This window comes from Sciurus vulgaris (assembly GCF_902686455.1).
Source record: "Sciurus vulgaris genome assembly, chromosome: 1".
Classification (NCBI taxonomy): domain Eukaryota; kingdom Metazoa; phylum Chordata; class Mammalia; order Rodentia; family Sciuridae; genus Sciurus; species Sciurus vulgaris.
Window position 1 is genome coordinate 43790773 of NC_136461.1, and position 24673 is coordinate 43815445.

A 24673-nucleotide genomic window follows, 5' to 3' on the forward strand; every position below is an offset into this window, starting at 1 on the left:
GAAACTTAACAACTGGAAAAGGAATTTCCTACAAGCCTCTTGGGTGATAACTTTAGAATAAGACTCACACATAACATACATATTAGGAAAAGGGCCACTGTGTATATCCTTGCATTTGCAGAAAACTCTTTTGCATTAAACTTGACTTTTGCATATATTCACATAGCCTGTGGCAGTTGGGGTGTGCTACTACGCAATCTTGTTGAGTTGAGGTGGCTCAACTGCCATAGTTTTTCTTACTCCCATAACTTAGGGCAGGGTTTGGTTTGGTGGCCAGTTCTCCATACAGTGACTCAGGGATCCAGGCTCCTTCCAACTGAAGACTTTCTTGCCACCTACAGCCTGGTTGTCACTTTCATCCAGCTACTGTGGGGAAAGAGCCAGGAAAACTCCTGTGGATTTTTATCACTTATGTTCCACTGGAGAAAACTCATCTCAAGGACACACCTGACAATGAGGGAGGCTGAGGAATGCCATCTAACTGTGTGCACAAAGGGAGGACCCAGCTCTGGTGGACAGCTAATGGTTCCTGAATTTATAGATGAGGAAAACACTCAAGGGACTAACTAGCTTGTCAAAATCAGTCAGTCACAACCAGGTGATAAAGCCAGGATTGCAGCCAAACCTCCTGATGACCATGTCTGGTGCCTGAAAAAGGACAGCCCCACCCTGACCCGAGCAGCCCTCATCTCTCGCCACTCCCCGCCCCCTGCAGCCCAGTCCAGATCTCACTGGGAAGACAGACATGCTGGTTATCCCCCCATGTTCTTTCAGTCCTGTCCATGGGCATGCGGGTTTGGAGAAGGCATCTGAGGGGCAGAACAGCACGGCCTGCACCTGAGCCCAGGCACGACTGTGCACTGTGGTCCCCTGAACAAGGAACGACAAAGGGTAGCTTCCAGGCCATACTTTTATTTTGACAGAAGCAGCAGCCTCACAGCCACAGGGACACAGGGTCTAGAGTAGGCATGGTGTCTGCAGCTGCAAGAGCTCGAGAGGGGAGACTCATGCCTTTCTCCTTGGTCCCCACGACCAAAGAAAAAAAGTACAAATCACACACCACACAATGCCACACCCATCCCCACCCCTCTCTTCTCGGTCAGTTACAGTCAACAATTCATCCTTCCAAAGAAACTGGATTTGACATGAAACCTCAAGCAACCAAGAAACCAGGGCCCTGGAGGGGAGAGGCTCACTGTTCCTCCCCACACTCACTGTCCTGTGGCACCAGCTTAACTCCACCCAAAGCCACCGCATGGATGGACAATGACAGAACGGGCTACAAGAAAAGCTAGGACACAGCTCAGCATGCTTGGAAGACTGCCTCTTCCCAGGCAGGATGTTACAGGGGCCAAGCAATCTGGTGTGGTTGAAAAAGCCTTCCCTCTGAGGCCCTGGGTTCTGTGTTAAGGTCTGTGAAGGGCTGGGGTGATAGGACTAAGGGTGACACAGGATGCTGGCACCTCTGGCCACCAGTGGCTGTGGGATGGGGGCTCCACTGGTGGAGTGATGGCACTTTAGCTGCTGGATTAACCTCTCAGGCCAACCATTCATCCACAGAAGCAGAGTCATCAGTTGAGCACGGAGCGAGGAAGCACACGGCCCATGCCACCATTTGCGGGCTTTGCAGACGAGAGAATGAGGTCTACTTTTTCCTGCCTTGTCCAGAGGCCAAATGGGTAAGGGTGGCTCCCTTGCCTCCTGAGTACCACAAACACAGCCAGACCGCATGGGACCACGTGAAGACACTGCAGTGTGCCAAGTTGTGGTGGGACAGGAAGTCCTTCAGTGAATGTGACGAGATCTTAAGAGGATTCTGTTACCTGAAGGGACAAGACAGTAGCCAGCTGAAGATGAGCCTTTCTGAAAATGAGATGGGAACTGGCCTTGGGGCTGAAGGAAGGACCTTAAATGATGGACCATCCCTAAGGGTCACCTGCATCAGTATTTTTCCTCTTTCAACACAAACAAGGGTTGGTCCTCACGGGTTTTGCAACCATGGTGTTGAAGACAGAAAGGCTCTAGGGAGGTCTTATCTGTACCAATGTGACAGATGAGGAAACTGCAGCTCGGAGAGACACGATTGGCCCCTGGGTGCACAGCTGTTGATGGTAGAGCAGAACTGAAAACCAGGCTCTTGGCTCCATCATCACGCTGTGACCGGCTCAGCTCTCAGATTCTGGCTTCCCTCTATAGGTCCTTCCCACATTCTGGCTTTCCAGCTGGGCTGGCAGTTTTTAAAGTGGAGCTGCATAAACAAACAGGCTTTGATAACAAGGCAGAAGGACCTAGGAAGGTCCCTTCCCTCTGAACGGAAACTGAGCTAACTTTCTCTGAGCTTAGGATTTGTAAGGCACTGAAATTAACTACAGCTGGGGCAGGAGAAAGAAAAAGGGGATTAATGATTGGAGAAATCCAGTTGATGGTCTTTTCTTTCAGCCCCACAGCGAGACTCCTCACAGAAACACAATGATGGCGGATTCCACTTTCCCACCTGCTGCAGTCACCTGCCCTCATGCCACAGAGCAGCATGGACGTGCCCCCACCATGCCTAAGTGGGGTCTGTGGACAAGAGGAGGCTTAGAGGGCTGGTGAGCCATGGAGAATGAGCCCGGGTGCTCTGGATCCAATTCAGAACTAAGGCTCTTCTCCCCGCCTGGCAAACTGGGCCGGGCCGGACAGGATCCCAGATGTCTTCTCCAGGAACACAGTCCTCTGAGTGAACTTGGTGACGGCTGAGGTGGGCCCACAGGCTTGAGCATGCAGGAGGAAGGGCCAGGACGTCACCAAGGACGGCAGAGAGAACTTTGGAATCGAACCTGGCTTTGGCACAACACATCCTGGGCCTGCCCGCCCTGTGTTGCCCTCCTGAGACCCCAGGGCTGGAGGGGAGCTCCTTCTCTCCACGGGGCTCTTCTGACTGACTCAGGCAATGGCAGTGCAACTCCAGGGTGTCCCCTTCATCATTCCAGCCAAACCTGTGCCCAGGTGACCTAACCCAGGTGGCCTTTTTGGACTCAGCTGCTGAATCCAAAGCACTTTAGTCAGAAGTGGTGCTGAATGGGAAGCGGTAACAGCAGTCCTGCTTTACACGGCCCCTTCCATGTGACACGTGCATGACGTAGAGGACAACCTGCAGGTAGGTATTACTACCTCCTTCAACCGACGAAGAGGCTGGGACACAGAGGGTTTAAGTGACTCGCCCAGAGGCACAGCGCTAATGAGTGGCTAAACTTGGGCCTGGACTCAGGTTTGCCTGATTCCAGATCCCACATCCTTTCCACCTGACTGGGCTGCCCCCGGAAGCCAGTGGGAAGCCATCAGGGCTCTCAGATGGGATCTCTAGGGGGTTCTTTCTGAAAGTGTGGATCTGGGAAAGCAGCCAAGCTGGAGTAGAGGGAAGGCGCCCGTCTCCCCCCATGTGTGTGTCTCTCCAGGCAGTCCCGCTCAGTGCCTCGCAGCCTTGCAGATCTTGTCGTACACCTCAGGGAAGGCGTCCTGGCAACCGAGCTGTTTGCGCAGCTTGTGGTACAAGGAGCCGTCAAACATCTCCCAGAACTCCTCCCGGTTCATGTAGCAGTCAGCATAGAGCATCTGGAATCTGCAGAGGGAGGGAAGCAGGTGAGGGTGCAGGTTGGTGGCATCTGGAGGGGTGGGAGGTAAGAGGCACCCTGGGTCACATGCTCACCCGTGCACACTCCGCACGAACTTCTCCAGCTGCCTCATGCAGGACCTGGCCTCGAAGTGCTTCACCCGTGGCTCCCCATACGCCCCGATGTCGACGTACAGCTCTGCCTCGTCTCCCTTGGGGTGCACTAGGCCTGGCTGGCTGGGCAGGATGAATGGACACAGCCAGATGGGGTAGACCTGGGGAGGCCAGGGAGGAGGGCATTGGTGCTTTTCCTCCCGCAGTGACAGACGCATGGCTGCAGCCCACCCACTCCAGCCCTGGTTGACACCCCGCCTCCCCCACATGGGAGGACCCACCGAAGCAGTCCACAGAGGAACCATCACCAGGCCATCACTGAGGGGGCTGAGGCCCCATTTTATAGGTGGGGAAAGTGAGGCCCACAGGACAGGCCTGCTGAAGTGGGGCATGTGACTCAGAGAAGACTGGGAATTTGGTGGGACCCCGCCTGGCCTGCGGCTCACGTGGATGTCGTTGTGGAAGGTGAGAAGGGCCTGCCGCAGGCACTTCATGGGCACCAGCATGTCCTGCACCACATGGTGCTGCTCATACAGTTTGCGCAGGGTCTCGCCCTGGGTCAGCTTCAGGAGGGAGATCTTGGGAGGCACCATCCAACCAAAGAGGTAGCGGAAGATGGGGTTGTTGCCAAAGGGGATGATATCCTGCAAGACAGAGGTGGGGGAGGAGAGCAGGGCTCAGGGTCCACGTGCACGGACCAGGGCCAGGTCCCCGTTCCATGCTCCACATAAGAACTCCAAGTACAGTCTCCCCACTTGGAGGGCGTGAGGGTACTTAGGACTTTATCAGGTAGGCCTGGGTTTGATTCTCAGCTCTGACATTTACCAGCTGTGATGACCTTGGGCTAGTTACTTCGCTGAGCTCAGTTTCCTTATCTGTGAAAAGGGACTTGTGAGGCTAATGAGAGATCAAATGGAAGACACTCTGCCCAGTTCCCAAAGAAAAATGATAAGGTTGCTATCATGCCCATTCTAGTAATTGAGGTCAGGGTGGCTTATCCAGAGCAGGCATTCCATAATGTTTGAAAAATGAATGCTGTTGAGCAAGGAGAGCAATACTCGGAGAGCTTAGGTAATTTCCTTTAGTCCGCACAGCAGGATGGGGGAAGACTGGCTCAGGCTCCACGAGGAGTCCTCTGGCTGGTGGCTTTGCTTGCTCACAGTCTGAGGCTGGCCTGCCTTCCCCAGCTCAGGGCCCCTGGCCGCCCTGCCTGGCAGATGCAGCCCTTCTCCTTCCGCACTGCTCACTGCCAACAGGGATGAGCTGCCTCACACAGTGCTGCTGCTTTCCACTGATGCCCTCTGCTCCCTGCCAGCCCCTCCAGGTTCCCACAGCTGGCAATCCTGCCAACCCCAGAGAAGACTCTGGCCCCTGGCTCCTAATCTTCCACCCTGCTGCAAGTCCTGCCATCTTCCTGAGAGCCCCTGTGCCCAGATGGAATCCCTTGAAGCCACAGCTGCTCCATTCTTTAGACAGTCACAAGGTACCTGCTAGGTCAGGTACCGGGTTCTATGCAGGACACTGGGGGCACGTGTGGCAATCGAGACACTGTCCCTGTCCTTATAACACTCATTCCCTCAGGTGTGGAAGAAGCAGGCCACTGGACTGTGGGTGGAAGAGCTGAGACAAAGGGAGACAGAGGCAGCTCATCAAGGAAGCCACATATGCCCAGCACTGAAGGCATGTGACTCCTCTCCTGCACCCCCGCGAATCCCCAGACCATTCCACGAGGGCAGGGACCTGTCTGCTTTCTTCTCTGCTCAATCCCTGCAGCCACACTGAGGCTGGCACACTGTAGACACTCAATAAATCACATGGCTTTTACTTCTTCCTGGCTGGTTTTAGAAAAGCAGAAATCCCAATGGACAAAGGTTAAAAGACCTCCTCTTCATGCCCCATCTCTTTTTCAAAAGCAATTGGTGGTGTGAATTCACTTGTGTGCACTGCTAGGCTGCAGGGGCCACTACAGATCCAAGGGGCCCGGCCTAGCCAGGACCCCCATTCCTAGAGGCAGGCCCTGTGGCAAGAGCCTCCCAAGAAGACCAACAACAAGAGGCCCAGCATCTCCTCTTCGCCTGTGCTAACCGCCTCCGGCGCTAACCGCCTGCGCAGAGAACGAGGGAGTCCGCCTTTGCTGGGATGCCACGTTCTCCTGGTTTTTCTCCCTCAGCTGCTGGTGGCACTTTTCCTTGGCTGCTTCGCTGTCCCCTAACCTACAGGAGACATTTCTTTTCTTTAACCCACCCTCACGCTTCTGCTCCCCTGGCTTTAGGTAACATCTGCTACTGACACCCACATTTAGATTTGTGGCCAAACCTCTGAGGTCCTGACATACATGGCGTCCCATCTGGGTGTCAGAAAGCATCTCAAATGGACCCGCACCAGACCAAGCTTCTGATTGCCCTTCCAGAGCCCTCCCGTGGCATTCAAGAGCACGTCTGACCCGGTTCTTGGGCCCCTAACCTTGGACTTACACCCACCACCAATCTTTCTAGAACGTCTATCAACTGGTTCAACTTTTGCAGTACCTCGGGCCCGACACTTCCTTCCACAGCTGCCACCAGGTCAGCTGAAATCTTTCTCCTCCTCTTCTGCTTTCATCCACCCCTTACACCATCAAGCTATTTAAAAGTCATTCTTGTTTAAAACAAAAATCAGGTCATGTCACTTCCCTGCTCCAAGCCCCCACTGACTTCCTGCCACACAACAGCCCTGGGATCCAGTCTCTGGCTGCTGTTTGACCTCATTTGGTACCAAGGCTCTAGCTCAGAGGCCTTCTTGTTGTTCTGCAAACACTCAGCCTGCTAAGACAACTGCACAGCTACCAGCAAAAGAATGGAGGTCGACCCTACCTCTCAGTGTATCAAGACAGGAACTCAAAACACGCAGCAACCCAAAGAGAAGAGCTAAAACCTTAAATAAAGCATTTAGGGGAAAACGGGTAAATATTCGTGATCTTGCATTTGGCAATAGATTTTTAAATATGACAATAAAAGCATAAACAAAAGGGGAAATAGATAAACTGGATTTTATCTGAATTAAAAACTTTTGAGTCCCAAAGGGTGTGACCAAGGAAGTGAAAGAACAACATAGAGAATGGGAGAAAATATCTGCAAATCACATAAGCTGAACATATGAAATATTCTTAAGGCTCAACAGAGACAAACCACCCAGTTAAAAATGGAATAGGATCTAAGTAGACACTTTTGCGAGAAAGATGCACAAATGCTCAATAAGCACACAAGATGATGCTCAACATGGTCAGTCAATAAGAAAGTGCAAATTAAAGCCACGAGATAAACATTTCACATCCACTAGGATGGTGGAAATGATAATAATAATACTTTAAAAATCACACCAGGGGGTGGGGGGAAGGGGAAAAGGGGTGGGGGGAAGGGGAAAAATAACAGAATGAATCAAACAACATTACTCTATGTAAATTTATGATTACACAAATGGTATGCCTTTACGCCATGTACAAACAGAGAAACAACATGTATCCCATTTGATTAAAAAAAAAAAAAAAAAAAATCATGAAAAAAAAAAAAAAAAAACACACCAGGTGTGATGGTACACACTTGTAATCCCAGTGGCTTGGGAGGCTGAGGCAGGAGGATCCTGAGTTTGAGGTCAGCCTCAGCAATTTAGCCAAGATCCTGTCTCAAAATGAAAAATAAAAAGGACTAGGGATATGGCTCAATGGTAAAGCGCCTCTGGGTTTAATTCTTGATACCAAAAACAAAACAAAACAAAAACAAAAAAAAGCCAAAAAACAAACACCTAAAAACCCCAACCAATCAGAAATAACAGGGAGGGAGGGACGAAGTACTGGGGAGTGAGAGAGGCCAAATTATATTGTTATATTATGTATTGTGTGCATGTAAAAATATATAACAATTAAATCCCATCATTTTGTGCAAGCATAATGTACCAATTAAAAAATGTGGAAAAAATAAAATAAATTATTAAAAAAAATCGGAAATATGTGTTGATGAAAAATCAGAGCACTCATATGTTGCTAGTGGGAATGATAAATGGTATGGCCACTGTGGAAAACAGGCAGCTCCTTGATTAACCAGATAGAATCATCGTACATTCCAGTACACATGCACACATACCCCCGAAGAACTGGAAACCGGTCCTCAAACACACACGTGCGCACGAATGCTCACAAGAGCACCACTATACAAAGGCTGAAACCCAAACGTCCATCAACAGGTACATGGACAAACCAATGGAGCACAATCCAGCCATAAAGAGAAATACCGATACACGACAGCTTTATGCTAAGTGAAAGAAGCAAGTCACAAAGGGCACAGACTCTATGTCCATTTTTATGAAATTTCTGGAACAGATAACTCCCTAGGGACAGACAGCAAATTGGTGGTTGCTACAGGCTGGGGGGAAGGTGGGTTGGAGAGGGACTGCTTAGTGGGCACCAGGCTTCATTTCGGGATGAGAGACCAGACAGGTGGAGGTTGCCCTGTCTCACGTGCATACTAAGCCCCTCCTCTGTACATCTGATGTGGTGTTGGCCCATGTCAGCGGTTCCCCTGCCTGTGTACTCTCCAGGAGGTTCTTGTGGTCTGTCCTCCTAACGTTCAGCTTCTGCTCATGTGTCACCTCCTAAGGGTCCTTTCCTGATCCCATTTAAAATGTCCCTGCTTTTCATCTGCCCACGCCTCCCTACATAAAAGCACAAACTCTTGCTCACCTTTCCAGGCCAAGTCTGACTGCCCCCTCCACCCTAAGGAGAACTAGGCACTTCTTCCTCTTATTCTCCAGCCTGTACTGAGTCATAATCCGTCAGTTCGGTGGGGTTAATTGCTTCTCAAAGATAGGGCAGGTTTCTATTTCCTGAAATACCAGTCCAAAGGCCCACTCCCAGCACCCCTGGAGGGAGCTTGCTGCTCTCACGGAGGCAGGGGGTGTGTGTGGGGGGGGTCACAGCTGGTGTGGCTTAAGATGATCGTCCTTTAGGCCAAGGCTACTATCTTCCCTGAAGGCGTGAGTGTAGCTACCTTATTAACCATCCTGGTTCCTGCTGCTGGCCAGGTGTACCCAGGATTGTGCAAAGCCAAGCCTCACCTGGAGCTCCCAGAAGATGCTGCGCGTGTGGCGGTGGTAATAGTGTCTCAGGGGAATGTACTCCAGGCCCTCTCGGTTTGTCTTCAGGTAGTTCTCCACATGCTTGAAGAACCACGGCTTGTAGTAATTGCCAATGCTATTCAGCTGAAATGACAGAGGCCATTGTGATCAGCACGCAGACAAGTGCCAAATGCCACCGGGGAGTGACAGCGATACGGGCTGCAATTTGGCACTCCTGGCCTTTTCAAAGCAGTCCTGTTGATCGCTGCTTTTGAGTCTTGAAAGCAGGGCGAGGTCAGGCACAGTGGGCGTCCCCAGCAGCAGGAGAGCAGCTCAAAGACATTAAGTGGTGTGCACAGGGCACACAGCTGGCTCCTGACACTTAGGGACCCCATCCTAGCCCAGTGCTCCTTCTCCATGAGGACAGAGCACACATGTTAAGTATCTGCTACCAACAGAGCTCCGTGCAGGTGGGCTCCCTCCTGCCAGCTTGGGGCACACCCTCATTGCAACCACTGCCCACAGCTCTAATTGACCACGGCACCTCCCTAGTGCCCTGGACCAAGCTCCACCATCCTCTGGGCACAGTACTTCCCCGGGCATCCTTGTCCCCTGGAAGCTCAGTAGAACGAACCTTCAAGCTCTGTGGTCTGCAACCAGCAAATCTTACAGTGAGCTATCATCTTCAGTTCCAAATGGTTCAGGCTCACTGTGCTATGCACCCTAAGCCGACTCCGCTTCTCTGGGCCTCAGCTCCCTCATCTGAAATACATTCTGAGTAGATGCTCTTGGGGATTTGTCGGGGGTGTGGGGGACATCCTGGACAGAGCTAGGCTCTAGGGCTGGGTGGCGGGGGTCAAAAGTTGTCCAATCACCCCCTAGCTATGTGACCCTGGGCAGGCCACTCTTTCAGTCTGTTTCTTCATATGTAAAATGACAAAAATACGCATTTTTGGGGGAATTCTTTTTGCCTTATAGATATTATACACACACACACACACACACACACACACACACACACACACACCAGTTTTTATAAGAATAGAACCATCCTCTGCATACTGTGCCAATTTACTTTTCCCACTTACAACCTACTCGGCTCTTCTGTGTAGGCTACTCAGAGTGTCTGAGCCTCACTTTCTGAACAGCAAGGCAGAGACACCACTTTCCCCTAGAGCGGCTGGGAAGGCTAAAAGAGAGAACACAGGATGTGCCAAGCCTGGTGTCTGGCCTGCAGTGGGGCGCACCCTTAGTGCTGGCCCCAGCAGTAGAATCCATCTGCTTGGTGAGGCTAACTATCCTTCCAGGACAAGGCAGGCCTTTGCTTCCCAAAGTACAGCACAGTGGCCCTCTCCCGGAAATGCAGCAAGCTGGACCAAGCCGGGCGAGATCTAGTCACACTGGCAGTGGCACCTACTTCACCTTGAAGTTGAGACTTGGGGTACCTGGATATAGGTGCTCCTGGTGCTCAGACACACCTCAGGAACCGTGAGTGCCAGGGAAGCCTAGGAGACAGTACAGAAGCTAGATGGTGTGTCTCTCCTGGAGCGTGTGTCAGCTGGGGAGACCAGGGGGTGGCACAAGCCTCAGTTCATTTCTTCATTAATTACAATAACGAAAAAACTGGAAGTAACTTAAATTTCCAGCAGCGGGGCAGCAGCAGTGAGCGGCAGGGTACTGGCTCAGGGCGGCGTCCTGAAGACATTCGCTGACAGCATGGCACTGTTCGTGGGCAATGCTTATCATGTTCAACGAGACCAACGTGAACAGGCCATGAGAGATGAAGCCAGACTGGAAAACTCTGTGAAGCGATGTGCAACCTCACAAGTAACCCCAGAACTGCCAATTAAAAAGACCTACTATTTTTAACCTTATCAGATTGGCAAAAATTGAAGAGTAATACTATCACTCGTTTGGCAAAAATGGAGGGGAAAAGGCATTCTGCTGCACCACAGCTGGCGCAGACACCGACACAGCCCGTCTGGAGGGCGGTGTGGTCCCATTTATCAGTATTTAATGTGCTCAAACCCTTGGGTTAAGAATTCCACTTACTTGACTCAGTGCTACAAAAATGTCTATATGCAAGGCCAAGGACAGTGAGAGAATCAACTCCTCAATGCAATCTTACTTGTAGGAGCAAGACAATTTAAGCAACATAAATGCTCATGGGTAAATGATGAGTTAGGCTAACTATTTGTATACAACAATGGGATATTAAGGAATGCAGGAGCATGCACACATGTGTGCACAAAAGTACACATGTACACACACACACACACACACAGGAGTGGGTCTGGAAGAATGCACGCCAAACTGTGGAGTGGTTACCTGGGGGTGAAGAGGTACATTTTAACTTTTTCTTTAAATATTTCAACATCATCATATCACTTTTGTAAGTGAACTTTATGCATAGCAAAAGACAGGAAATAAACAGCAGATACGTGAGCAGCAGCTGGCTTTAGGTCACATTTACAGATGGAGTCTTTTTTTTTTTTTTTTTGGTACCAGGAATTGAACCCAGGGCACTCAACCACTGAGTCATATCCTCAGCCCCTTTTTATATTTTATTTAGAGACAGGGTCTTGCTGAGTTCCTTAGAGCCTCACTAAGTTGCTGAGGCTGGCTTTGAACTTTGATCCTCCTGCCTCAGCCTCCCCAGTCATTGGGATTACAGGCATGTGCCACCTCGCCTGGCTTAGGAAGGACAAATCCTTTCTAAATGGAGAAAAAATGGCTACTAAAAATTACATGGTGTGAATTGAAGGAGTGTGGATCTGGATCCTGAGGCATCAGATCTTGATTTTGTCACCCTGTGGAAACTGACGTCACCTCCTAGATCCTCGGTACCCCCCACTGCCTATGAAATGGGGCTGCTATAGAAGCAAAGATCACACCTATCAAGAGGGCCCATTCCTGGAGGTGGAAGGAGCAAGAAGGCGGAGGCTTTCGCCACTGTCTACCCGACTTGGGCGGTGGAGCCAGGGGCTGACTCAGGGAGTAGCTCAGGGAGGCCCGGCCCCCCAGGCCCTCCTCTTCCCGGGTCTCAGTCTAGGGCAAAGGATGTGCTGCCTACCTTGCTGGGTTCTGCTTCATCTGTCATGACCCCTGTCATGATGACAGCCTCATCCAGGGAGTACAGCAGCCCTTCCACGAAGTGGTTCTCCAGACGCTGGGACTCGCGGGTGAATTTTTCACAGATGGTCTCCAGGCCCCGCACTGGCTCAAACCGCAGCTTGACATACTTCTTGGCAGGAACGATGCGGATCTCGGCAGCCACCAGGAAGCCCAGGGTCCCACAGGACCAGGGTACAGCATAGAACAGGTCCGAGTTTTCAGACTATGGGACAGAATTGACACACGCTGAGAACCTGAACCCTGGACCTCACACTGTGGCATGCAGCCAACGGGAGGACCTGCGGGGGGCCCTCCTGTCCTGTCACTATCCTGTAGATATCTGAGGGGGAACTTCACAAACTGTCCCCAGCTTTCCCTCTCCACTTCCACGTGAGAGTCAACCTAACGCTGCTCTCTATGGTAGGGGTGTTGGCTGGGGCAGCATCCATCTCTTCCACCAAGGCAAGCCACTAAGCCACAGGCCACCCAGGAAGGCGGTCGTGACAAGAACTGCCAAGACCCAGAAAAGAGCTAAACCTTTATTAAGAGTCAAGGTAGCCAAGGGGTAGGAAAATGCCTCCCTTTTGAACTGGTACTAAGAGTTACCCTGCCTTCCTGAGTCCACTACCCTGCGAGCTCCTCCTGCACACTGATATATACACACAAAGCCCGTCAGCGGGGGCACTGCCTCTCTTGATAGGCAAGGAAATTGAGCCTCCAAGAGGTGGCATGCCCTGCCCCCCAGGCCAGCGGCAGGGTAGCAGGAGCCAGGCTCCCTCACGCTGGGTCCAGCACTCTTCCTACAGGACCTCATCTGGTTCCATCAATTTGTTTCTTACTTCACAATTTCTGGTTTTGACGTCTGTCTCAGAGACAAACCCCTGGTCTTCCTTCTGACCCTTCTAACTCACACTCTGATTCTAAAGAGTCTTTTTGAATCAGCTCCTTTTGAAAGAGTCCTGCCCTGGTTGGCTTTACCAACAATCCCATCCTGTGCATGCTTTCCTAGACTGGAACGCACCGGGTGGTGGCATGGGGGTGGCAGCGGGACAGGGAAGCAGGGGCAGGGACATTCTGCAGCAGGCCAGAAGACTCTGGAACAGCAGAAATGGGCCAACCAGCCCCACACCTGGGTGGCTAGTTGATCACACTGTCCTGATCATGGCAGTAGAAACTGACACTCACTGTGTGCCTGTCTCAGTGCTAGGAGCTTTGAACATACCACCTGCTTACCCTCCTAACCGTGCTATCAAGCAGGAAGCCTGGCCTCAGAGGAGGGGCCGATCCACAGCGTCTGTCTCCTTTCTCTGATGGCAACAAGTAGGCCACAAGGTGGGGCCCAGGCAAGTGTTCAGAAAAACACGCTGAACTGAAGGAGGCCTATCTATCTAAGACCAGAGCTGCAAGCAGGCTGTGAGTCCTTGGACTCTCTTCTGTGAGGCCAACAGCTCTGGTGGCTCTCTGAAATATCCCCTTCAAAAGGATCAGAATGTCCTTCCCATCCCAGGGTCCCTGGCCAATGCTAGGACAGATCTGAGGTTATTAAAGTTTCAACTCTGTTCCACTCCTTAGATAAAATACCTCAAATGTTTGTGTTCCACTTTGGGTGGTAAAATTATCTTTCATTTTTCCAAAACAGTCCCTCTGATTGCTTTTAATTACCTCAAAACATCTGACATAGAGTTTTAATGTGGAGGCCTGACTTCCTCCAGAGAGGCCATCTGGAATGATCCACGGAAGCCTCATTACCTAGGTTTAAGTGCCAGCTATGTAGGATATACTATCTGTGTGACTTAGGGCAAGCTTATTAACCTCTCTGTGCTTTAGTTTCCTATCTATGAAAATGCAGATAATAATAGAACTTGCCATAGAGACTGCTAAAGGATCAAACGCCTTAATATATATAAAGCATTCATATCAGTGCCTAAGCACCTAAAAGGGGCTATATAAATCTTTGTTATTATTTTTTGAAATGAAGCACCCCAGGGGAGCTGCTTTCCTGACCCCAGGATCCCTAACGCCCAGAGCAGGCTGGTCCGATGTCCCCATCTCTGAACTCACTGGTGTGCATCGCACAAAGCTGCCATCGGCCAGGACCAGCTCGTAGGCAGTGCAGATGTGCTGGAACAGGCCATACTTGTGGGATGACGACTCGATGCCTGTGCCCATGATCAAGCCCCCTGCAGAGACACAAGTGTTAGCCAGGGAGCAGCGACGTGCAGGTCAGGGCTGACTGAGGGGCGATCTCCCATCTCTGCTGAGTTAGATGGGCCTAGTTGGGAACATGAGGGCTTCTCCCAGGCAAGAGAAGGGCCAGACAGATCCCTCCAGGGTGCTTGCACCTCGCCTCTGGCCCTCTCCACCTGGACACCTGTGTGTATTCATTTTAAGAGGGACTTTAATGGAAAGGAAGGTTGTTGGGTGGGCAGAAAGCTGTGACCCCTGGGAATGGTTTAAAGACTGGAAGGTGCTTCCACTGGACAAGAAGAGGTTTTGGGGGCCATAAATCCTGTGAGAAGGAAAGAGGGACTAGACAGATTGTGTGTGTTCCACAAGTAGAACTAGAGCAATGGGCACAAATCACAGGGAAGCAGATTCAAGCTAGAAATTTAGAAATGTTGTCTGATAACCTGAGTTGCTCAGAAATGGGGTGGTGGACAGTAAGCCTGTCATTGGCTCCAGGAAAGTAAAAGGGTAACTTCAGTCACTGGTAGAACAGTGGCCATTCCTAGACAAAATGGACGGTGACCAGGGCCCCCCGCTCTGATCCTGACTCCTCCTGCCCTTGAACATGGACTGCTCACCTACTGTGAGATCATCAAGCTCAGGCAACACAGGCAGGGTCCAGCCAATGGAGGTCAGCAGGGCAGTCACCTGACCCATGGACACCAAGGGCTCCACACGGACAATCTGTAGACACAAGAAAAGAGTCCTGTGTCTCAAGAAGGCAGCCAGCCCTATTGAGGGCTCCTCTGTGTGGCAAGTGTCATCCCCAAACACTCGACGTGTAGATTCCTACGCAGCCTTTACAGGTGATGTATATTTAATGATAGAGTGGATCTATGTTTTTTTCCATACATGTCTATATTGCTATTTTGTATGTTTTCATACCAAACACACACACACCTGTTTTGCCTGTTAAAAATTTATCACAGTACTGCAACAATCACCCCTTATCATTAAATATCCTTAGAAAACATGCTTTTAATGAACATGTTAATATGCTATCATGTGGACTTCTGCTTCCAGCTGAGATGGGGCAACAGAGACCAGATTTACGCTGCCATCTGGAAGAAAAAAAGCATGAGAAAACTGAATCAAAATATATGAAACAAGTTTTCAACATGGGGACACAGACCATGAGAGTTAGTGATCCATGAGACAGGAAACAAACATAGCAAGCTCTGTGTATACCCAGCTGTCTGGAGGGAGGCAGCATGGAAGGGGAACCCAGGTGGCGCCCGGTGCACTGAGCTGTGGAGGTAGAGTTGAGAGCTCTGGAAGACCAAGGGGAGGGTGTTTTCAGGACAGTGTAGGAGGAAAGTGCTGCAGAGAGAACACTCCAGAGAATTGCAGACGGTGCCGCTGGCTAGCAACTGAGTAGGGACTGGAGCACTCAAGCAGACAGTACCTGAGGCCGAGGCAGGGACGAAACATCAGAAAAGACCACAGGTAAAGGCACCAGAAGCGTGCACAGAGCAGGAACTGTGTCTGCTCTCAGAAGCGAGCCTGGAGAACCTCATGATTCCCAGGGCCTTGGATGAAGGACTCAGAAGGGTCTAGCCTCGGCAGTGGAGAACAATGAACCCCAGATTAAAAGCTGCTGTTGTCCCACCTGAGAAAATCAAGACCCAGTGGGATCAAACTGTTTCCAAGTAACTTAGCCGCCTCTTAGAACAAAGCTTAAGACTTACAGGACTATGATACCTCGCACCCAATGAGATAATACGTCAGAATGTCCTAATGTCAGAACCCACTCAACATTTACCAGGCATGCAAAGAGGTGAGAAAATTCTAGTGATAGTAAAGAGAAAAATCACTCAAGCAAAACAGACCTGACAAACGTGTTAGAATTAGCAAATTAGAACACCAAAACAATTATCATAACTGTCTTCTCTTTATTCAAGTAGAAACATTCCACAGATATCAGAAAGACCCAAATCAAACTTCTAGAAATGAAAATCACAATTTTTGGAATGAAATATACACTGGATGGGACTAACGGCAAATTAGATCTTACAGAATAAAAGGTTAATGAAGTTAAATACAGAAACTATCCAAAATGAAGCAAAGAGAAAAAAAAAATTAAATGAATATTTCATCAATTAGCTGAGCTATGGAACTTGAAGCAGCCTAACACACATGGGATAGTCCCCGAAGGAGAGGAGAAAGAGGAGAAAAAAAAAAAAAAAAAAAAAAAAAAATTTTGAAGAAATAGTGGCCATAACGTTTCCAGATTTGATGAAAAATAATAAATTCTAAACATAGGAACTATGAAAAAAACTAGACCAAGGAACATCATAGTAAAATTGCTCAAAGCCAGTGACTAAGAAAAAATCTTAAAAGCAGGTAGAGGGAAAAATAAACATATGATACACAGTGAAGCAAAGATGAGGATAACCAATTTCTTGCCAGAAACAACACAAGTAAAAAAACAGTGGAGCATCTTCTTTATGGTGCTGAAAGAAAACACCTATCAACCAGGGGAAATAAATGGTAAGTACATACACACACACACAAGATTGACATGTATACAATAGAACAAAAGGACGGCAAGTATATGGGCAAATTGTAAGGTTCTTCCTTATTAAATTTCTTAAAGCTGGGTACAGTGGCACACGCCTGTAATCTCAGCGATTCGGGAGGCTGAGGCAGGAGGATCACAAGTTCAGTCAGCCTCAGCAACTTAGTGAGGCCCTAAGGAAATCAGCAAGACCCTGTCTCTAATAAAATATAAAGGGCTGGGGATGTGGCTCAGTGGTTAAGCGCTCCTGGGTCCAATCCCTGATAACAAAAAAAAAAAAAAAAAAAAAAAGATATATTAACATTAAAATAATAATAATAATAATAATAATATAGTGTGGGGTTTATAGCATATAAAAGTATGACAGCAATAGTGTAAAAGACAGGAGGGAAGAAGTGAAAGTCTATTTTTGTAAGGTGCTTATGCACCACATGTGAAATGAGATAACTTCACTTGGAGGTGGACTGTAATAAGTAAGATGTTTATTGTGAACCTTAAAATAATTGCTAACAGAGCAAAACAAAGAGTTCTTAGCTAATAAAGTGAACAAAGGAACTAAAATAGGGTCTTGAAATTTTTTCAGTAATCCAAAAGAAGGTGGGAAATAAAAAAAGAATCAGGGAATAAAGAACATATGGGACAAATAGAAAACAAATAGCAAGGTGACAGATTTAAACCAAATCGTATTAGCAATAACAGTAAATGTAAATGGTCTTACCACCTCAATGAAAAGGTAGAGGTTGTCAGATTCAATAAAAAAGCAAGACCCAACTACATGTTGCCTACATGAGAAATATACTTTAAATATAAAAAGACATTAGTCAAATGAAAACAGGGGTGGCTTTATTAATATCAAAATAGATTTCAGAGCAAAGAATATAATTTTCATAATGAAAAAGAAATCAATTAATGAAGAGGACATAAAAATCTTAAACATGTTTATACCTAATAACAGAACATTCAAATACATGAAGCAGAACAGATGGAACTATAGGAGAAATAAATCCACAGTTTTGGTAGAGATTTCAATACCCCCTCCCTTAATAAATGGTAGAATAAATAGGAGAAAATCTGTTAAGGATACAAAAGATTTTAACAAAACTATTAAGCAACATGACCTAATGGACATTTATAGAACATGCTGTCCCCAAATAGCAGAATATATTTTTAAAAAATGAGTATCAAACATTTACCCAGATAGAGCATATTCTGAGCCATAAGGGTAATCTCAGGGCTGGGGGTGAAGCACAGGTGGTAGAGCACTTGCCAAGCATGCATGAAGCCTCAGGTTCCATCTCCAGCAATGCAGAAAAAGAAGTTAAGTCTCAACAAATTGAAAGTATTCTAATTTAAAAGTGTTTTTTAACAACTGAATTAAATCAGATATCGGAAATTTCCAAGTATTTGTAATACTTGGAATACTAAGTAACATACTTGTGAAACCCACAGATCAAAGTACACATCAAAAGAAAAATCAAAGTATTCTGAACTAAATGAAAAGAAGATCTTTATGTGCTGTCTCTAAAACAGTGCTTAGGAAAAAAATTATAGCATTAAACATCCCTATTAGAAAAAAAGAAAGATCTAAATCAATGACCTATGCTGTAACCTTAAAAAATTACAAAAAAGGTCTGGTGATGTAGCTTAGTGGTAAGTGGAGTGCTTTGCATGTCCTGGTTTAATCGCAAGCACCGCAAAAGGAAGAGTAAAATTAAACAAAAAATAAGAAAAGAAAGGAAATAACAAAGAACACAGAAAGATCTTGATTTCTCAGTGAAATAGAGAAAAAAAGAATAATCAATGAAATCAAAAGCTAGTTTTTTGAGAAGCTCAATCAAATTGACTAGCCTTCAAGAAGACTGATTGGGAAGAAAGGAAAGGACATGCAAGTTACCAGTATCAAGAATGAATGCGCTAGATGCGGTTGCACACACCTATAATCCCAGTGGCTCTGTAGGCTGAGACAGGAAGATAGAGAGTTCAAAGCCAGCCTCAGCAACTTAGTGAGGCCCTAAGCAACTCAGCAAGACCCTGTCTCTAAATAAAATATAATAAAAGGCTGGGGATGTGGTTCAGTGGTTGAGTGCCCCTGGGTTCAATCTACAGTACCAAAAAAGAATGAATGATGTGATATAACTACAGATTCTATAGATACCAAAAGGACAATATGAGACGATTACAAACAACTGTCAATAGATTGTACAATTTCATGAAATGAACAAATGCCTTTGAGAACAAACTACCAAAGCTCCCCCCAAAAGAAACAAAGAGAAGAGCCATATCTATTAAAGAAATTGAATTGGTAGTTAAAATGTTGCTCAGATAGGCCCAGATAGCTTCACTTTATGGTTTCTATAAAACATAGAAGAAAACCTTTGTGACACTGCATTAGGCAAGTTTCTTAAATAAGGCACCAAAAGCATGATCTAGAAAAGAAGAAACTAATGAACTGGATTTTATCAAAATTAAAAACTTTTTGAAAAACAAGTCACAGACTGGGAGAAAATATTTGCAAATCCTTGATTTGTAGAATATGTAAGAAGAGAAACAACTCGATTTTTAAACATTGGCAAATATCTGAATAGGCCTTACACCAAAGATATACAACTGGCAAAGGATCACATGAAAAGACACCATCATTAGTCATTCAGAAATTGCAAATGAAAGCCACAGTGAGATACTATTACACATCTATTAGCAAGGCTGAAATTGAGACTAACCAATACTGAGCTCTGATGGTACAGAGCACCGGGAACATTCACACTGCTACTGGGAATGCAAAATGCTACAACCCCTTTCGAAAACTATTTGGCAATTTCTTAAAAAGTTAAACATATAGAGCCTGGCACAGTGGTGCACACCTGTAATCCCAGCAACTCCACAGGCTGAGGCAGAAGAATTCCAAGTTTGAGGCCAGCCCAGACAACTCAGCCAAGTAAAAAACTAAATAAGTCTGGAGTGTAGCTCAATGGTAGAGTGCCCATGGCTTCAGTCCCTAATACCGCAAAAAAGAAAAAAAATAAAATACCATATGATTCAGTCATTCTATTCCTAGGTGTTTGGCCAAGAGAAAGTCTTTATAAGCCCATAAAAAGACTGCTCACTCAAGTTCCTAGCCACTTTATTTGTAATAATCCCAACCTGGAAACAGCTCAATGTCCATCAACAGGTGAATGGATGTACAAACTGTATATTCACAAAATGGAATAGGACTCAACAGTAAAATAGAATATACTATTGATATATGCTTCCATCCAAATGAATTTCAAAAAAATCATTAAAGCATCTAAACCCTTCTCTCAAAAACAGTATATACTATACAATTCCAGTGATATCAAACTCTAAGTATGAACTAATTTACGGTGAAAGAAAGCAGACCATGGTTTGCCTATGGATGTGGAGGAACAGGCAGGGAAGTTAAGCCAGTAAACCTGTTTCTAAGACTTATAAATGATGACTCTCTAGGAAGCTTGTAACGAGGTACCCTCCTTTGAAGCCCATTTTTTTTTTTTACCAGTACATTCCTTACCAGGAAGCAGTAAACAGATGCTCTTTTGTCTCATTTTAACCCATATTTCCCCATCCTTGACTTCCTGTAGAAATGAAGACAATTAAAGGACCCCCCTGAGTTCTGAGTTTGCCTGTCTGTGGAATGGGGCTGACCAAGTCACAGGCTAGGAAGCCTCAGAGGACAACAATGGTGGACAAAGCCTTTCTTGATGACCACTGGCCTTGGCCCTGTCCACTCTGGGATGCTCTTGGCTAAAATCATCTCCCTACAAGTCAGTCCCCATTCCCAGAGCCGGGAACCCACAGTGCATGCTCACCTGCTTTTTCGTGTCCACCTCCAGGATGTCCATCAGATTGATCATGATGTTTTTGTGTGTCTTCTTGTATTTCCCAACACGCAGCGAGACAGTGAGCCAGCCAGGGCGCCCAGTGCACATGAATGTCTTGCTTCCCTGCTCCTTCCATTCTCGTACCTGCAAAGTGGGACAGATGCTGAGCTAGTCCTACCAGGGATTCCCAGAGAGCTGCACCTTGCTTTCAGGGAGGGAGCTGCTGAAGCTGCCCCCATCCAGGAACTGGGAGGAACAGGACTGTGAAAGGTCTGCTGGCCCCCACCTCTGGCATCCCCCTGGCTGGCAAGACTGACAGAAAAGACAACATGTTGCTACATCATAAGGTAGAATGAAGACAGAGATAGAATATGTGATCAGGGTATTTTGAAAACATTAACTGGAAACTTCAGGAAAGGTTTTGCAATGGTAATTAGAGCATTACAACAATGATCACCATTTACTGGGTACCCCCACCGTATTAGGTGCTTGTTACTGTACTCTCACAACAATTAGAGGAAGTTGGGATGACCCCCTTTTGCAGATGAGAAAACTCAGAGACAATATAACTTGCCAAGGTCACACAAGCAATGACTAGCAGGGCCTGGATTTGCAGCCAGGACTATATGACTACAGGCCTAGGAGCATAGCTGGGCTTATGGTGGTAGTCACAGATCAGCTAGTATTATCAAGGCCTAATCTGCACATGCCCTGTTCACCCACGTGAACTCATGTACCACTCTGATGGAGACAGAAAGGGAGGAAAAGACCAAAAAGTCAATGGAAGGGACAGCTTCGGCAAAACCTCGATTGTAAGTGAACAGTGCACAAAATGAAATGAACAACCCTGAGGATAACAAGCCCTCTATTCCTGCTGAGAAGGAAAGGGCAGGGGAGATGGACAGCTCTTGTTCTGACCTGCAACCATCCATTTCTTCTTCATCTGCTTCTAATAATTCCATCCTCCTTTGGTCCAAGTGAAGCTGATTCTATTCAACCCCAAGAGGTAAGCACATGACTGAGGTTTGAATCTACCTTCCTGACTACAGTGACAGATTTAGGGATGGGTTATGACCTCAGTCAAGACAATGAGACTAGTTCCAGGAGAGGTACTCTCTCTTTACTGCGGTTGCTAAGCTGGCTGGATCCAAGCCAGAAACCGTTGAAACTCCGCAGGGAGACAGCCTCCCTGAGAATGGAGTCAACCCAGGGGAAAGCAGAGTCAAAGCATGGCAGATGGATAAAGATGGAGATAGGGGAGAGGGGGATCCTGGATATAGTCATGCCTGAGTCAGTTTTACTCCTGGACTTCTCAGGACCTGAGCTAGTAAAGTCCTTTTTTGCTCAAGCCAGTTTAAACCAATTTCTATCATTTGCAACCAAGTGTCCTGTCAGATACTGGTCAAGTTTCCCAGAGGAGGTTGCACTGGGCAAATAGCTCAGCAAGAGTAAGGGCTTTCCTACCATCAAAAGCCAATCTGCCACTTGAAGTAGAGGTGTTCAAGTAGGTGTGTGGGAGGAGGGGTTACTGAGAAAGGGATTCTTGTGAGTTGGGGGTAAAAGGACTTGAGATGGGATTCCATGACCAACTGGGCTTGGCCATGGCAGACTGTTCAGTCCAGGACTTGACACAAGCCCAGAGGCGGGAGGGAGTGGATTAAGCATGTTGTGTTCAAGCTGGAGGAGGGTGGGCCAGCCTCTACCGAGAAGGTAGAAGCTAGAAAGCCTGAAACACTGGTTGGATTGGATCCTAATGGGAGCTGACCAATATTTTGGGCAGGGAGGCAACGCTAAGAAAAACCACTCTTCAAACTATGCGGGACAAAGGGCCTTGGGGGAAGCCCAAGAAAAGGGCAACTGGTCAGGCAGCTATTACAACAAGCAAGGTGTGTGGCCAGAGAAGCAGACTTACAGGGTGGAATGGAAAGGATGGGAAAGAAAACAGATTAAGAGCGCAGGCTTTGCACTCGAGCTAACCTGCCCCCTTTACCAGTGTCATCCTGGGCATGACTCAGTTTGAACCTCAATTTTTTCCATTAGTAAAACAGGTACAAGACCTATAAGGGTTGCTGTGAGAGTTATAAATAAGGGACATTAATAGCACAGGTGGGTGGGACATGGCAGGTCCAGGGCAAAAGGCTGGTCTGGCTGAGCCCTTGTTTTCTGTCCATGGTGCAGCCTTCCGTTTAGTTCAAGTTAATAAGCACTCACTAAGCTGCTTGGAGTCAGGCCCCAGAGGCCAGAGGTGAGTCAGATAACAGTCCTTGCCTTCCAGGAGCTCACAGTCTGATGGGGTAGACCAGCTGGTAAATCAAGAATCCAAACTCTAGGAAAGAGCTGGGAAAGAGAGCACTGGGGAGGGAGCGCAGGCAGAGCTCTGGAGCAGCAACTCTACCTGGCATAGGGCAGCAGTGCAAAACACTTGCAGATGCTGCATTCTCTCCCACCAGGCCTAAGGTCTTAGCCCTCAAAGGGAGGTCTCTGCATCCATCTTCACCCTCTTGCCTGCAACACCCAGCTCACAGCAGACAGAATATGGAGGCTGCTGCACCTGCAGCAAGGGTGACAGCAGGAAACAGAAGCTCTCTGCAACCTGATGCCAATAAGAGAGGAACATAAGAAGGGGCAGAGCTGGCCAACCAAGACACTGCCCAGGCCAGAATTCCAAGTCAGCCCTAGATGTGGAGGTGGTTCCACCATGAGCTGCAGTAGGGTCCCAGGAGGAAGCTGGGATATGGGATGATGTCCAGTTACTGGGAAACGGACCGACTACCTAGGTCAAAGAGTAAACCCTGGGTCACCAGAGGATGTGAAGTCTTCACTAGGGGTGGGGGCTGGACTCTACCTTTTTGCTTTAGTCCTCTATTCTAAACGCGACAACTTTAACCTCTAACTTGGCATCAAGGACCCTGAGGCTCCAGGTGGCTCCAAACGGACTTTCCAACCTTCTTCCCCTCCCTGCCTGCACTTTTCTTTCCCTGCCTTTGCTCACAGCAGTTCCTCCACCTAACATACCTTCTCCAATCATTTCCCCTCCTTCCCAGCTCCACCTCCTGGAAGCCTTTCCTCCTCTGAAATGCTTGGGCCTGGAAAGAGTTACCTGACTGTTGCATACCTTGCCCTCATCTGAGTGTTCTTTCTATCTGTCCAGGTACCGCACGTGCCTTGCACCTAGTGGGCACTCCATAAACATGTTTTGTTGTCCTAAAGCCTTTCCTTATTCTCTTCCCTCTCCAGAAGCCCCCATCACATTTGTTTCGTCCAATCCACCCCCCCTCCCCCGCTCCAGCTCCTCCTCCGCCAGATCCGGGGTGCCTCCAGCACCGCTCTAGCCTTCGCAGCCTCACGGACCGCTATCCCCGCGCACGCCATTCCCCGCAGTCCGTGGCGCTGGGCCCTGGTCAGGCCGGCGCCGCTCACCTGTTTTTGGATGTCCCGCACGCGCTGCTCGTGCAGGCGCGGCGCGCTGCTGAGCTTGAATACCACCCAGGCGCGCACTGAGTAGTAGATGTCGAAAATGAGCGAGAGCGGTAGGAGGAAGAGGCACACGAACACCCAGCGCTGATGGATGAGCACGAACTCCAGTCCCTTCACGCGCACCCACAGCAGGAAGAGCAGCGCGCACACGGCCAGCGACACCGCGGGCTCCATGGTGCAGCGGCGCGCCGCGCGGGGAGCGTGCGGGCTCGCGCCGCCTGTCACCGCCGCCCGCGCCGCGCCTGGCCGGCTCAGCGCCCGCCGCCGCCGCCCCGGGAGCCGGTAGGTCGCCCGCCGCCTCGTGATTGGCTTAGGTCGCCAAGGTTCGGTGGGCCGAGACCCGGGAGACGACCAATGGCGAACCGCGCCGGGGATCGGACCAGGAACCCGCTGCTGTGATTGGCTGCGGGAGCCGGGCCGCTCCACCCTCTTCCCGCCGACGCGCGAGGAGGGGCTGGCCCGGGCCGGGGGTGCTGCTGGGGTAGGCTGCGTTTAGCCGCGCCGGGGGCGGCGGGCACTCAAGGTTCCCGGCCTTGGGGGCTGCAGAGCGCTCTCTCTTTTCTCCCTTAGGTGGCGGGCGCCTCCTGGAGACGCGCGTCTAGCAGTCACGCGTCGGGTTACCTCCCGAGAGTGGGAGGCGCACCAGGCCACGAGTCAGGCACCCCGCCACCCCGCAGCTTCTTGGCAGGTCGTGTCACTCAGGGC

The 24673-nt window shown here is 48.6% G+C and overlaps 1 protein-coding gene across 1 annotated transcript; it reads right to left on the reverse strand.

Moving 5' to 3' along the window:
* Positions 1 to 892: 892 nt before the first annotated feature.
* On the reverse strand, positions 893 to 24249 carry DHCR24 (24-dehydrocholesterol reductase). Its single transcript, XM_079101524.1, has 9 exons — positions 23912 to 24249; positions 20480 to 20635; positions 14713 to 14818; positions 13970 to 14088; positions 11868 to 12131; positions 8795 to 8938; positions 4153 to 4350; positions 3689 to 3867; positions 893 to 3601 (listed from the first exon to the last, which is right to left on the reverse strand). Exons 1-9 carry the CDS (start codon positions 24140 to 24142, stop codon positions 3448 to 3450), a joined length of 1551 nt encoding a protein of 516 aa, XP_078957650.1. The 5' UTR covers positions 24143 to 24249; the 3' UTR covers positions 893 to 3447.
* Between the last annotated feature and the right edge of the window lie 424 nt (positions 24250 to 24673).

What these genes read in the sequence shown, in the direction of transcription:
- DHCR24 (XM_079101524.1), bottom strand. Translation starts at nt 24,142, where the DNA reads ATGGAGCCCGCGGTGTCGCTGGCCGTGTGCGCGCTGCTCTTCCTGCTG. An exon ending in ATGAAGCAGAACCCAGCAAG is followed by an intron (nt 8,939 to 11,867) that starts GTAGGCAGCACA and finishes CTGTCATTTCAG; the next exon opens with CTGAATAGCATTGGCAATTA. An exon ending in TTCGTGCGGAGTGTGCACGG is followed by an intron (nt 3,602 to 3,688) that starts GTGAGCATGTGA and finishes CTCCCTCTGCAG; the next exon opens with ATTCCAGATGCTCTATGCTG.